The sequence below is a fragment of the Stegodyphus dumicola genome, chromosome 2, assembly GCF_044657685.1.
Source record: "Stegodyphus dumicola isolate Sdum_Otavi_A_Nest chromosome 2, ASM4465768v1".
NCBI lineage: Eukaryota > Metazoa > Arthropoda > Arachnida > Araneae > Eresidae > Stegodyphus > Stegodyphus dumicola.
Genome location: NC_140769.1, coordinates 269108352 through 269124540, shown reverse-complemented (window position 1 = coordinate 269124540; position 16189 = coordinate 269108352). Strand labels below are relative to the sequence as shown.

Below are 16189 nucleotides of genomic sequence, written 5' to 3'. Positions count from 1 at the left end.
TGTTAATAAATACAAAGTGCGGGGGACAAATTCACTTCATTGGCGTCGAAACAGATCAGAGTGAGCCAAACGCGCGTAAAAGAGTGACGAACAGATTGAAAGAATTATCGGTGAGGGCCAAGCCATTTTTCCTCGAGCCAGAATCTTGTACTCAATCGGCTAAGTCAGGGGCGAATTTCACGAGTTCTAGTCGAATAATAAAATCTTGTGTATCAGACTTTAATTTTCTGCATGAAGTTTTATTAAGCACAGCTAATAATAAAATGTTAGATTCACCTGGTGGGTACTAGTTGTGTAGAACCCTCCTTGATCCTGGCAGTCAAGTAAGGCTGATTTCAGAAGATTGCGTACAGGGACTAAAGTTACCAAGAAAAATGGCAAAGATTTTATTTCATGTTGAGGGTCTTTGGATACCAAATCTATTAGGATTGTGGAAAAAAATTTCGTCCCGCATTTTCCAGCGATGGTGTCATTTACAAAACCAGTATTTATCATCAATTTAATTATTAGAGCCTTGCCGCATTTTACATTAGATAAGGAGTACGTTGAGGAATATAATGATTTAATGTTAGCAGATCCAACACTCTACAAGAGTGGGCCTGTTGATATACTTTTAGGCGTAGATATCGCTTCATAAAAGATTAAATGGACGCTTGAGGCGGAGTCCGTATAAATATGAACTTGATTAAGACCATTCCTATGACTGTGGATGATTGCTGCGTGTAAAACTATGAGTTCTGCCTGAAACACTGAATTACTTTCGTTCAGTCTTCGTTTCCAGGAGAAGATAATGCTGCCTTTATCCAATTCGCAGAATCCACATCCTGTACTAGCCTTTGTCTTAGATCCATCAGTGTATAATGCATGATCATTTTGCGCCGAAGAATCTGAGTTTACATGGATGGTGTCCATTAGGTCAAATTGTGCTGGTTGACAAAGACAACGAGATTTCTCATCCAAGACTAGAGTTGTCTTCTGCGTTACTTTTAAACAACCTCTTTTATGCAGTATTACGCACAGATCTCCCGATTAACAACATTTACGCATGGACCGATTCACGGGTTATATTGGCATGAGTTTCACACGATCCTCGTCCTTGGCTAACTTTCATTGCAAACCGGGTTGCGAAGATTCAGCAAGCTGTTCCAGGTATTCAATAGAATTATATTGATATAAAAGAGAATCCTGCAGACTGCGGTATCAGAGGTTTTATTCCATCAGAATTCTTACAATGCGAATTATGCATGAAGCGACCATAGTGTTTAAACAAATCTATAATTCATGTACAGCAAGATTTAAGTGCAGAATTAGAGAATGAGGTTATTTTAAAGGAACTGAAAAAGAGTTCTCTTGCATACTATTAAGAGTTTAAAACACGGTGAATAGAAAATCACTCTATTTTAGAATTTATCAATTATTATTAAACATAATATAATATTTAACACAACTATACAACACTCCTTGAATACAATTAATAGCATTTAATATTCCTTTAAAACAACTAACATACTTAAATTTTCTTTATTAATAAACCTGCAGAAACATTAGGTATTTTTTAGAAACAGGCAAGATGAAAAATGAGCAATCGCCTTCGCCGGGACTCGAACCTCGGACCTCTGGTATACCGGCCCAGCGTGCAGAAACACAACACCACGATGTCACGCTAGGAAGGCGGGAGAAATACCTTATATACTCCCCCTTTTAGGGAACAATTAGGGATTAAAGAACGATTAGGGGATCCAATCGCCAAATGCACAGATGTGGAGAATCCCATTCCAACACCCTTTTAGTTCGGGCGCCACTGTAGACACATTAGGTATTTTTTGGAAGCAGCTGAAAAATGAGTAATCGCCTTTGCCGGGAATGGAACCCCTGGCCTCTGGTATACCGGCACAGGTGAAGAACCACTACACCACTAAGGCAGGAGAAATAACTTATAAACCATTTGGTGCATTGTTGAATAGAAATTAAGTTGGCAGTTTCCAAATAATTTGAATGAATTGGTAATAATCTGCTATATTTTGAAAGATGAGACAAATCAGGTTGAGGATCAGAAGTAATGAAACGGGCATCTCTTGATAAAGGTAAAATTGAACGAGGATTGAGAATACCCTCAATCTAAATGACAGCAGACTAGAATTCTTCTAGCATGAATTTATACCTCCCAACTGTATGCTGAAGATGTTGTTTCAGTGACTTAATTTCTGCTTCCTATAAAACAACAAAATTTCGTTCCCGAAGTGGAATCAGCTTTCCAATTTATACCTACAGATTTTCAGAAATCTGCTACATCAGAATTAGACTTAAGAACTAAGGAATGCATCTTTTCACTTCTGATTTTGCACCAACCATATTAGTACCGTTATCTGAGATTATAATATTATGTTTTCGAAGTCTACCAATACATCTTTTGACAGCAACATGTAATGAATCGATAGTTAAATCAGATACTACCTCTAAATGTATTGCTTTGGTAGCTAAGCATATAAATATAACAACACTTTGCAGAATTCTTTAATGCTTTAATGCTGAATGCTTATGGCTTTACTAGCCAAGAAAGCTTGGCTGTCGAAAGTTCTGCTGATGTAACGCCCTGAGGGCACTTCACATGAAGGCAATCATATGAATTCCCACAATGGGTGGATGCAATGAAGGAGAAAAACTTTGCAGAAATGCCCTTTCTCTGATTTTATACTGCATAGGGAAAGAGCCAGAAAAATGAAGTCCACAAGCATTAAATATAAGACTTTGATTATTTTTTACACCAAGTAAATTTCCCTTAATTTGTTCACATACAAATGGTTTAACTTTAAACATATTAGACATTCATGTACAAATTTTCAAGCTATATCTCGATCATTCATAACCCAAAATTTAATGTGAACCTGGTGTAATGAAACATGTGCACCAAGATGTGCAATACTGCAAATTTAAACTAGTAAATACATGGTATTCTGGCATTACATAAGGAAATTTTTTCTTGTAATTAAGATTATTATTTGTTGGTCAGCCTCCTATTCTCAGAACAGAATCCTTGTCTAGAAATGGAAAAGAAAATTTAATTTTAATTTTTCTAGAATATACCAATGTTGTTTCATACACGATATTTAACGGCGAAGACAGTGATGTTTATGAGGATTGCAGATGTCAGCATTTGTATGGCATGTTTAACTACTCATTGATAGATAGTGTACACTGTGTGCCAAAATTCTTTCCCTGATTACAAATATTTATAAGACACAAAATATGAAATATAAACAAATACTGTGTGAAACGTGGCTTTCTCTCAGATGAGACCGCATTTCATTTGAATGGTGGCACCAACCGACGCAATAACAGAATCCGCACGTTGAGCTCGTCAGAGATAGGCCTGAGCTGATTGTGTGTGTGGTGGTTTTATGCACAATAACATCATGGTACCTTTTTTCTTCAGTGAAAAGACGATCATATATTTTGCAGTATTGCACATCTTTCATTACACCAGGTTCACATTAAATTTTGGGTTATGAATGATCGAGATATAGCTTGAAAATTTGTACATGAATGTCTAATATGTTTAATACCTATCTTGATATGTTGCGTTTATTTATTGTACCACAGATTCAGGAAAGTCCTGACTTAATTTTCCAACAAGATGGTGCGTCACTACATTGGAGTTAAATGTCCGTTCCTATTTGAATAAACATTTCTGAGAAGATGGATCGGGCGTGATGGTTCCATAAACTGGCCTCCATGATCACCTGAATTTACACCAATGGATTTCTTCCTTTGGGGTTTTCTCAAGGACTAATTTTACCAAACACCAGTGAATGGTATCGCAGCTTTACAATGCAGAATTACTGAAGTCACAGCATCCATACCTCACGTAATGTTTCCTTATATATGAATGGAATTGGAATATCGCCTGGGTAAACTTCTAGCAACATAAGAATCAGTAGAAGTTTATCAATTGTGCACACAAAAACTTAAATATGGTACATGCAATTCAAGATAAAATGTATTCTCCTCTGTGTTCATTTTATATCTTAAGAAAATTTGGAATCAGAGAAAGAATTCTGGGACACCCTGTATATTTGAACTCAACAATGCATATTTTAAATTCTTGTCAATTATTGCTCATAAGCATGACGTTTTCACACAAATGTGTAGCATTTATTTACCCTTAATTTTTTCCTGTTCCTCAACTTAAACGTTATAATTTCGCCGCATTCAGATTTTTAAGCATTTATGTTGCTATAATTGTTAAGTTTTTCAACCATTCCCTTCACGAAATGTTTTTATTGAACTCAGATAATTTCAATAAGGTATGCTGCAAAGTAAATAAACATTAAAAGTGAATCTCACAGTAAAGTTTGCATTAACTGCAAAGAGTTAGTTATAAATTATTAAATTAGGCATAAGTTACAATAATCCTTACATATCCAGCGAATGCTTTAGTCTCTGGTATGTTCTTTTATATAATTTGCGACGGAGCTCGTTCTCTGCTTTCACTATTCTTTGTTCATAACGTCCTATCTCTTCAAGTAGCCGAGCTTTTTCTTGTACCATATAAGATTTCGAAGAGTTGATCTAGAACATGGAATAAATATATTACATTAAATTACAAGTGCTAAGAATTTGGAAATGGTTGGCAAAGAAAGAAAACTGGCAGCTCTGCGAACTGAATTCCATGCGCTATATATAGCGTTCGTACGCATTTCTACACATCGAAATTAAGTACATTTAAGCAATGAACAAAATTAGGAACTTATCAGCAAAGGGAATTGAATAAACTAAAGCAATTATCCATACTCGAAACTTCACTTTTTAAATGGCTTTTAAGAATAAATTAAAACTTAAATAAATCTTTATTTTCAGAACAAAATAAAGTAGGATACATTTTTATTAAAAATGCTTTAATACTTAACTATAAAATAAATTTATATCAGAATAAAATCAACTTTGTAAAATTCCTCAAGTGATATTATAAAATTCCTTCAAAATGTATACTTATATTATTTATATTTCATGCTTATATTATTCTCACATTAAAGACGACACGTGACGTTTAATGTTTACTAACAATTTTTATGGTGACTCTCTTCCTATCGATCATATCGTCACGTACTCACTCAGTCCAAAGGTTTAAGGAAATCTTACGTCACGTGGTTTACATCAACCAGCATGATTCGTAACAGAGACTTGGCTGTGGCCATTGCTGCTGTTTTCTAAGACTGAGATACACTCTTTTAGAACAGATAAGAAACCCTAAGATTGTCAAAAATGGTAGTGTTGAAAATTAAATGCGCTTTGTCTGTTGGACCGAGTCAGTATCATAGCTTTGTGTAGAGCTGCTGGTATACGGTATTTCATATAAAGTTCCAATAACCAGCTGAAGCACCAGATGTGATGAGTTGTTTTACCCCAAAAAGACATTCTATACGCACAGCAAAATTGAATGAAATCATTAAGCAACGTACGAGAAATCAGCAAAAGCTAAAGAGATTTCATCTGCATCAGTGTGGCATAATTTTCACAGAAGTTTTGCAGAAGAGATATGTTTGTATCCAGTTGATCCTTCGTTGCTTGATGATGATGAATTTGAAAGCTTTGCATCTCGAAAAACAGCAATTAATAAAATATAAATTTAAAATTTTGAGCAGAGCTAAAATCGTTGTCTAACAAGTGGTTCCCCTCGAGATCTTAAACACTTAAGTATGCTCAGACATTGATGAGATAAACTATGATTTCCCCTACAATTACCAAGGAATTATTACGAAAGCTAGCTTCGCGAGGAACATATGTTAACTGCAGCATAGTACTGTGAGATGTTGCAAAATATGTGAAGAAACTGCAAAAAATGATTTGACTTGCTTAGGGATGCGGAATGTATATTGAAGGATACTCGCATATCAGAAAATTGGGTAAATCTAAGTACGAGAATAAAATGAATTTTGTAAAATTTATCAAGTTATTAGCATTATATTATAAAATTCCTTCAAAATGTATACTTATATAATTTATATTTCATGCTTATAGTAGCCCCACATACTTTAAAGAAGATAACATGACGTTTAAGTTTTACTAACAATTTTATAGCGATTCTCTTCCTATCCCTCATTTCGTCACGTAATCACTCAGCCCAAAGGCTTATGCAAATCTTACGTTACGCGGCGTACATGAAAATGAGAAATAAAATTTGAATCAGCTTGATTTGTAACAGATGCTTGGCTGTTGATACTGCTGCTGTTTTCTAAGGGAGAGAGAGAAACACACACACTTATTTAGAATAGATATGAAACTTTAAAATTGTCAGGAATGGTAGTGTTGAAAGTTAAATGCGATTTGTCTGTCGGGCCGAGTCAGTATTGTAGCTTTGTGTAGAGCTGCGGGTATACGGTATTTAATATAAAGTTCGAATAAGCAGCTGAAGCACCAGAGTTGACTAGTTGTTTTACACCAAAAATACCCTGTGTACGCACAGAAATACTGATAAGCAAAGGCTTTATACAGGGGTTAGACAAAAATATGGAAACACCTTTAAAAGAACATGTTTCTTTGCTTAATATGGTGTAGGAAACCCGTTGGCATCCAAAACAGCTTGCAGTCTTCTCGGAATGGATAAATACAGTTCCTGTATGTTTGCCAAGGGAATATTATACCATTCTTCCTGCAAAACGGTGGCAAGTTCAGATAACGATGTTGGCGGTGGATAACGAGAACGCACTTTCCGTTCCAATGTAGACCACAAAGGTTCGATAATATTCAGGTCTGGTAACTGTGGTGGCCAGGGGAGATGGGACAACTCATCCTCGTGCTCAGAAAACCAGTCCTGGACAATGTGAGCTGTGTGAACAGGGGCTTTGTCGTCTTGGAAGACACCATCACCATCGGGGAACAAAGTTTGTACCATGGGATGAATTTGATCGGCCAAAAATGTTCACATAAGTCTTGGCAGTCATGTGCCCTGACACAGTTATCATGGGGCTAGCAGAGAACCACAATATGGCTGCCAAAACCATAACAGAACCCCCGCCATGTTTCACTCTTGGCAACAAGCAGTCTGTATTATAGGCTTGAGATGGCGTTCTCCAGACGTAAACTCGGCCAGAAGTGGGAAACAATGTGAAAGAAGACTCGTCAGACCATATTACTCGCTTCCACTGCTCTATAGTCCAGGCTTTATGACTTAAACACCACCTTTTCCTGTTACGGGCATTAGCATCACTGATGAGTGGCTTCTAAATTGCAGCACTGCCAGAAATTCTCTGTTTATGAAGCTCCCTTCTAATTGTTTTGGTACTCACAGGGTTCGGTAACACAACATTCATTTCAACTTTTTTAACTGCTGAAACTTTTGCAGCTGTGGTCTTATTTTACGTCACAATTGCCCTTAATGATCGTCTGTCACGATCACTCAGGACACACTTTCGTCCGCGCTGTGATTTAGCAGATGATGTTTTTCCGCTTTTCAAATATGCGGAATAAATCTTCGATACAGTACCTCTTGTAAAACTAAACACCTCGGCTACCTTGCTTACGGAAGCACCTACCATACGTGCTCCAACAATTTGCCCACGTTCGAAGTCTGTTAACTCTGACATAATGTAATGACAACCTCACATAACAGTACTCCGACAACCACTGAACTGTTTAGCACATTTACGAAGTTGTATAGGTGGCGTCAGTAGTCAAAAACGCCAGCGCCACCTACATATTTCATTAAAATCAATCTTTCTTTTCAAACATGCATTTCACAAGGTGTTTCCATATTTTTGTCCATCCACTGTAGATTAGTATAGGTTTTTTTTTTACCCTTCTTTATTTATACTAAATGGCAGCAGAACAGAAATCAGTTCATATATTTTAGTCATGTTTAGGTTTTAAAGACTCATTTTTCAAAGGAATATTGCAGATTTTTTTAGGTTTTACAAGGAATGGTTTGAAAAGAAATTTTTATGTTATTATTTTGGCTGCATGCTGATCTATTTAGTCTATATTAGTTTTAAATTGATTTCTTGATATTTGGCCTAAAATCGAACGACGAACATACGGTGTGCCCACCAAACAATACTTCATTTTCTGTATTCAGAATTAGTTGATGAAACATTCTAATGTATTTTTAATTATAGTAATTTACCCTAAAATTCTGGAATCTTCCCCAAAGCAAGGAAAAGAAAAAGTAAATTTAAATCAAAATTTTACCTTTAAACAAAGAGAAGTCAATCCAAAGAATTGAAAACGTAAGTGAAACAATAAAATACTTTTGTGAGAACTTCAAATCAAAATTTTACCTTTAGACAAAGATAACTTTACCCAAAGAATTGGAAACTTAAGGGAAATTATAAACTGCTTTAGTGAAAAGATTTAATGCAAATGTAACTGAAATATAAACTCTTAAGAAATAATTCAAAACTTTGAGTACTTTCAATTTTAACACAACCGAAACTGTAACACAGATCGTTTACCTAGTACTGGCTCTTAAATTTGCCAGTTTGGCATCATTGGCGAAACTAAAACGCAGTGGCGAGAAAGTAATGTTTCAACTAGGGAAACATTGCAACAAAAGACAGAATTTTGAAACCAAAATAAAAATATTTTCAAACTTATAATAAAATTTTATTCTAAAATTTATATATTGAAAAAGAATAACAGTTTACTAAATAAAAATGAAATTTAAGTAAATTCTGTTTTCTTTAAAAACAAATACGGAATGAATAACGTGATTCAAAAATTTAATTAAGATTCACATATTAATCTTAATTAAATTTTTGAATTAATTATATTTTAAAACTAATAGACACAAAAAGGGGGCTCAAAAAGTGGTAAAAAACTATAAATGTTTTCGTAGAAATGAGTAGCAAAATCCTTTAAGTTAAGTTATTAGTCTAAAGCGGCTCTCTCCCTGAGGGACTACTGTTTTCGCTCTGCGATTTTGCGTCAAATCCCACTGAATGTCTGTTTCACTTTTTAAACTGTTGCCATCAAATGTTATCACTTTGTATTATATTTAAAGAAGTTAAATAATGAAAAATCTGCATAAACGTATGCACGTTTCTCGCATTATGATAAAAAAAAAAAAAAAAAGGGTACAGAAAGCCATCCAATTTTGAATGACTTAATCTTCCTGAGAATACGGGCATCTGGAAGTCCAAATTTGAAATTTGTTTATTATCGATTTCATATTTTGTAAAACTTTAACGAATTTTTGATTAACAAACTCAAGGATTTCAAAGCGAGCAATGGCAATGTTGTGCAGAAAAAACATTTTTATGTCCAGGGCGTGAGACAGTCTATTCGAAATTATAAAGATATGCTCAATTTAAAATTATTTTGCGATATTTCTCTTGAACTTAATTTTACGGTTTAAGTTCGAAAATTATGATATAAATAAAGGTAACACACAAAATGTTAAAAAAAAAAAAAACCCTTTGGACGTAATTTAAAATCTGAAACATTTCAGATTTTCTTTATTTTATATAATTTTTTTTATTTAAAATTTACAAAAAATGCAGAAGAAATTTTGAATAGAAACGAACTTTTCACAGAAAAGCAAAAAGTCTTCACTTCATGGGCTTATCATATCGAATTCAAACATCGGCCCTTGTTTTAATAAAAGATAAGTAATTAAACATTGAGAGAAAAAAATTAATATGTAAATAAAAATGTATGTAAAATAAAAACCTATGAACACTTTAAAACATTCTTCTCTTTTGGAGCTTTCCGATAAAAAAATTCATACTTTTAAAAAGTATTATTGTGTGTAGACCACTCCAGACATTTTAAAAAGCAGCATTGAAACGCAACATTGAAAAGCGTGATGAACAAATTTTGCGAAAAGAAATAGCGACTGCTACACGTATCTCGCAGATATCTTTCAACACAAAAGTGGAAAAGTTCTATTCCTGTTCAAAACATACACTGCAGTCTGAGTCACAGACGGAAGAAATGACAGCAGGTCTTTTGTTCAACTGAGGGGAAGTGTTTTATGGCTTACTCACTTTCCCGCCAAACGAGTACAGTGGAAGGGAAGCTTCGTTGCCATAGTAACCATGCTGTAGGTAGTCTTACAGATTTGAGTCTTTATCGCTCAACGTTCGTAGCGCCATCTGTTATTAAAAATCGACATGAGAAAGGGGTATTAAACGCTCTTAATGAATTTCATAGGAATTTCATTTTCTTTTAGAATTTTGGTAAGAATAGAATTTCTTCTTTATGTGCTTCTATTCAAGTGCAAATTTTTTAATTCTGCTAATTTGGTTAATAACAGCACTTGCAATAACTTTTTTAGACAAGTTGGAGTTTACAGATAAAATTTATGTAAAAAAAAAGTGACCTGTATAATATCCGCATCCCGAAAACTAAAGAATTTCTTATTTTAAAATATACTTTTTTTAACATCACCTTTTTCCCCTTTAGTCAGTAATATTAGTCAATGAACATCTTTAAAGAAAGAATATGCATTTGTTTTGTCTTTGGTTGGCCCCAGGATGGAAAGCGGAGACTTTCTTTGCATTTTGATGCAGCTGTTATTCAGTCATATCATCGGCGCCAGCTATCCATTCAAGCGACGCGATAATAAATGAAGGGGGTCCAAACAGGTTTTCACCACACTGGATTCCATGAAATTACTTTCCCAGCCTTCCTCCTTGGAGCATTTCACATATTTCAAGTTTTCATTCAAAGGGTTTTATGTTTTCATTCAAAGTAAATTTAAATAAAAAGACAAAGTAAATTTAAATCAAATTTTACCTTTAAACAAAGAGAAGTCAATCCAAAGAATTGAAAACGTAAGTGAAACAATAAAATACTTATAGAAACAATAAATTACAAATAGTACCAATTGGAATTCGTGGTAACTAGTATGCAGCGTGCTTGAAATGAGAAAATACAGCAGCTATACCACGGCTTTTAAACTGAAAGTCATAGAAATTTCGCAGGAAAATGGAAAAAGAATGTTGTGTTGTGTTGTGTATTTAATTATGGCAAAGCACACTAGGGCTATCTGCCTAAGGGGAGGGGTGCCTTTCGTGGAGGACTTTCTAAGGGAAACTGGCTCGTATACACGTTATACATGGGGAAAACCACGAAAACACCCATGCAGCCAGCCCGTTCGCGGGATTCGAACCTCGGACCGAACTACCAGTGTTCAGCGACTTTACCGCTCGGCCGCTGGTGGGCTGAAAAGGGAAAAAGAGCAGCAGCAAGCGTATATAAGGTTGACGAAAAGTGTGCGCGCAACTGGAGCAAACAGCGTGATCAACTGGTGGCAACAAACAAAACAAGACGCGGGTTTCATGGTTCGAAATGCAAGTTTCTGAAATAAGAAAAAATAGTAGTTGCGTATGTTCGTGATGTGTGCTCAAGGGTACACAGTAACATGGCAAATGTGCCAAATAAGAACACTTTTCGCGGCACGAGAAGACATTACTACACGCAATTCAAGGCAAGTGAAGGCTGGCTGCGAAGAATAATGAACCGAAATGGATTCTCACACAAAGCGTCAGATTTTTTTTCAAAAATAATATGTGCAAGATATTAAAAGAACCAACGTTTATTTAATTTGTATTAAAGTAAATATTAAAAATGCAAGTGCTGGTTAATTTGCGCCTCTATATTGTGCTCCTGTAAAACTATTAGACAACTTTAAACTCGATACTTTTATTACTTATGCCGTTTTCTTCCACTTAGAACTTAACTTGGCTGTTTGAAATGAAATTTACACTCAAAGTTACTCACGAGAAAAAGTTCGATATTTGAAAGACCCCTGTAATGTCCGCACCTGCATTTTAGTAAAAACAGTGCGGACATAACGTGAGCGTATACAGTAGAAAAATTAAATTCCTTTCTTTTATCAAAAGGCTTAATTCCTTTAAGATTATGAATACTAAGATCAAGACAAACTATTTCTGATTGTTTTTGATTGGTCTTATTCAGTTTTAGACAACATGGGTAGATGTCTCTATTTTCTATGAGATTATAATAGTTGAAAGTTAAAATGTCATCAATATATCTATAAGTTTGTCCAAGTTTACGGAAATCGTGATCAGAAAGGCCTTATATATATATATATATGAATAACATGTTACATTCTGCAAAGATATATTATTTTATAAAAGGATTTTTTATGATGACGACAATGATAACTCGTATGTATAATGCCATTTCATATGGAGTCTTTGAGACCAACATATTTTTTTCCCTGACAGGGCCGAATTTTTTGGCCAATCCGCCACTGCTTGTGTTTGGAAAATTCTTTCTAGAATATCAACAGATGGGGCACCTGCTATGAACGGTAAACGCAAAGAGGCTATACAATTACTGATGGTAAAGATCGAATCCAACAACAAAACTAATAACTGCTGCAGAAGACATGATTTAATTATAATCTACTGTTTTATTCATCAACACAATGTAGCTGGCCAAGTATTATCGATTAATCATGTTATGCAAGTAGTCATAAAAACAGTGAATTGTTTTCGATCACATGCATTTTCACATCGACAATTTAAGGAGTTTCTAAAAGAATTAGGCTGTGAATATGCTGATATTGGCAAAGAGGCTATACAATTACTGATGGTAAAGATAGAATCCAACAACAAAACTAATAACTGCTGCAAAAGACATGATTTAGTTATAATCAGTCGTGTCAGATGGTTTAGTCGTGGAACATGTTTAATGCGATTTTATGAGCTCAGTCAAGAAATTGACCTGCTTATGAATGACAAGCAAAGACCGCTATCAGAATTAAGAAATGGTGAATGGATTTATGCATTTTGGTACATATGATCGAAAATCTCAATCAGTTAAATACATCATTACAAGAAAAAGATAATTTAATAATGCTATTTAATTATAACTGCTTTCTATCATATTAACGAAATTGTATCTAATACATTCATTAGTTGTATGTATATGTACGTGAATGTAAATTAATGAAAAGAATTATTCTTACAAGGTGCTCGGGATATCCTCTTTTATCCAACTCTTTCAAATTTCCAGGCTGTAAAAAAAATTGTGGAAAAAATCTCTTGTTAACGTACATAATTAAAGTTGCTGTACGAGAAAATCTGACATTGCATTCAAGCCTAAAAATACTGATGTTATACTAAAAATATACTAAAAGGTGATACCAAAGATATACTAAAAATACTAATATCCTTTTTGTATAAAAGAATTATACAAAAATATAATATTCACCACAGCATTCGTGATCTCCCCAAACATGCGGGTTCCGTTGGTATACACTTCGTTTTCTCTGTACACGATGTCAAGAGACACTATGGTTTCTTGCACACTATTAATAAACAGTGAATAAAAAAATCATTATATTTTAGAATAATATCCATAATTATCAACTATAATATGATATTTAACATACTTATAACAACATTTTCAACGCAATTAATTACATTTAATATTCCTTAAACAGAAATAATATTTTTTTATTATTAAACCATTTAGTGCATTGTTGGAGATAAATTAAATAATCAGTTTGCCGTTTCCAAATAATTTGAATAAACTGGTAATAATCTGCTATATTTTGAACGATGAGACAAATCAGGTTCAGGATCAGAGGTAATGAAACTGGCATCTGTTGATAAAGATAAATTTGAACGAGGATTGATAATACCCTCAATCCAAGTGGCAGCAGGCCAGAATCTTCTAGCATGAATTTATACCTCACAACTGTATGCTGAAGATGTTGTTTCAGTGACTTAACTTCTGCTTCCTATAAACCAACAAAATTTCGTTCTCGAAGCGAATTCAGGTTTCCAATTTATATCCTCACATTTTCAAAAATCTGCTACATCAGAATTAGATTAGAACTAAGGAATGCATCTCTTCACTTCTGATTTGGTACCAACCATATTAGTAACGTAATCTGACATTGTAATATTATATTTTCGACGTCTAGCAATACATTTTTTCACAGAAACAATTAATGAATCTTTGGTTAAATCAGATACTACTTCTTAATGTATTGGTTTCGTAGTTAATATATAAATATAACAGCATACACTTTTGCAGAAATTCCCTTTCTCGGATTTTATACGTCATAGGGATTGAGTGAGAAAAATCAAGTCCACAAGTATTAAATATAACCCTGGATTATTTCTTCCACTAGAGAAATTTCCCTTACAAATGGTTTGACTTTAAACATATTAGACATTCATGTACAAATTTTCAAGCTATATCTTAACCATTTATAACCCAAAATTTAATGCAAACCTGGTATAATGAGCAGAGTCGTAGCTAGGGTTTTCATCGCCCAGGGGCAACTGAAGATTTCGCGCCCCCTACTGCTTGCCGAGGATAGAAAACATTTAATTCTAAAATGTCGTAACATCACTTTGGCGCCCCTTGGATTCTGCGCCCGGGTCCCTCCTTGCCCCCCTCTAGCTACGGCCCTGGTAATGAGACATGTGTACTAATGGGTAATACTGCAAATTTAAACAAGTAAATACATGGTATTCTGGCATTACATAATGAAATGTTTTATTGTAATTAAGATTACTATTTGTAGGTCCAGCCTACTCTCAGAACAGAATCCTTGTCTAGAAATGGATAAAAAAATTTGACTTAACACAGTTCTTATTTCTCGAGGCGAATATACCAATGTTGTTTCATACACGATATTTAAACGTGGCAACAGTGTTTATGAGGACTGCGTCTGTCAGCATTTGCATGGGGTGCTTAATTACTCATTGATAGATAGTGTACCGGGAGTGCCACAATTCTTTCTCTGATTACAAAATATGATACATAAACAAATGCTTTTTTCTCGAACCGAATGCAACATATTTAAATATTGGTGTACATACTTGCAATTACTTTATTTGTTGGATTACAGTTCATTATGACTTTGCTGTTGGCATGCTGTCTGAGAGTGAAAGATATATTGACTGCATGAAACGTGGCCTTCTCTCAGATGAGGCTACATTTCATTTGAATGGTGGTCTCAACCGACAGATTGTTAGAATTCGCACGTGGTGTTTGAGCTCGTCAGAGACAGCCCTGAGCGGAACATGTGGGGCGATCTTATGCACAACAAAATCATGGTACCTTTTTTCTTCGGTGGAGAGACGATCATAGCCAATACCTATCTTGATATATTGCGTTTATTTATTGTACCACAGATGCAGGACATTCCTCACTTAATTTTCCAACAAGATTATGCGCCACTTCATTGGCAGCTAGATGTCCCTTCCAATTTCAATAAACATTTCCAGGAAGATGGATCGAGCTGATGGTCCCATAAACTGGCATCCATGATCACCGGAAATTAAACCACTGGATTTCTTCCCTTGGGGTTATGTCACAGACCGGGGTTTATCAAACAGTAGTGAACGACATCGCAGCTTTACAGTGCAGAATTACTGAAGTCACAACATCCAAACCTCACGTAATGGGGGCTAGATGTCCATTCCTATTTGAATAAACATTTACGGAAGACGGATCGGGCGTGATGGTCCCATGGAGGTAGGAAGTAAGACGGAGTGGCTCTAACCAGCTTTCCCCATACACTGCTTTGAAGCATTCGCGATCCCTTCGTGGTGACCAAAACATTGGATGATTTACCATTAAGATGAATGGGTTTTGACACGATCGGATGTAAATTTTTTTGTAATTACGTAGTAAATGTACATATAAATGTATATACTATTTTCTTTTTCTACAATATTTCAGAGTCCTAAGTACATGAAAAGAATACATTTTTAAACAACATTTCATTCTGAACGGAAATTAATGCTATACTTTTCACAGAACAGTTTGCTGGGAACGGTTTCATTTGAATGAAATATTTCCTCAATTTTCGTTAATTAGATTAGAAAAAAAAAATTAAGGTAATTCGATTTTATTCGTTTAAGGATTTTGAAAATTAAGATCAACGTTTATTGTACTATTAATATTAAAATTATGCATTATTTCTTTTCTATTTTTCTCAAAACTGACATGATGTTTTAGGTTCTGAGGCATCTTTTAAATAGAAATATTTAAGTCAATTTCTAATTATTTGCTCTAATCGTTCCATTTCAAATTTCAGCACCTTTTATTTTAACTGCGAAATACATTAAATAGTACTTAACTTTCTTTTAATATTTCTAAAAGGGAAGAAAAAAAACAGGATTTTTTTAAACTCAATTACAAGTTTTAAATAATATTAAAAAAGGATTTTTTTTAATATTATTTAAAACTTGTAACTGAG

At 34.4% G+C, this 16189-nt stretch overlaps 1 protein-coding gene across 1 annotated transcript in view; it reads right to left on the bottom strand.

The window, feature by feature from the left end:
• The window catches only part of LOC146998972 (uncharacterized), a 56443-nt gene that overhangs the window by 8570 nt on the left and 31684 nt on the right, over window positions 1-16189 (bottom strand). The window contains exons 5-7 of the mRNA XM_085812131.1: window positions 13180-13276; window positions 12935-12982; window positions 4418-4569 (exon numbers count right to left, since the gene is read on the bottom strand). Of these exons, the coding sequence (XP_085668257.1) occupies window positions 4418-4569; window positions 12935-12982; window positions 13180-13276 (297 nt within the window). The remainder of the gene's footprint in view (window positions 1-4417; window positions 4570-12934; window positions 12983-13179; window positions 13277-16189) is intronic.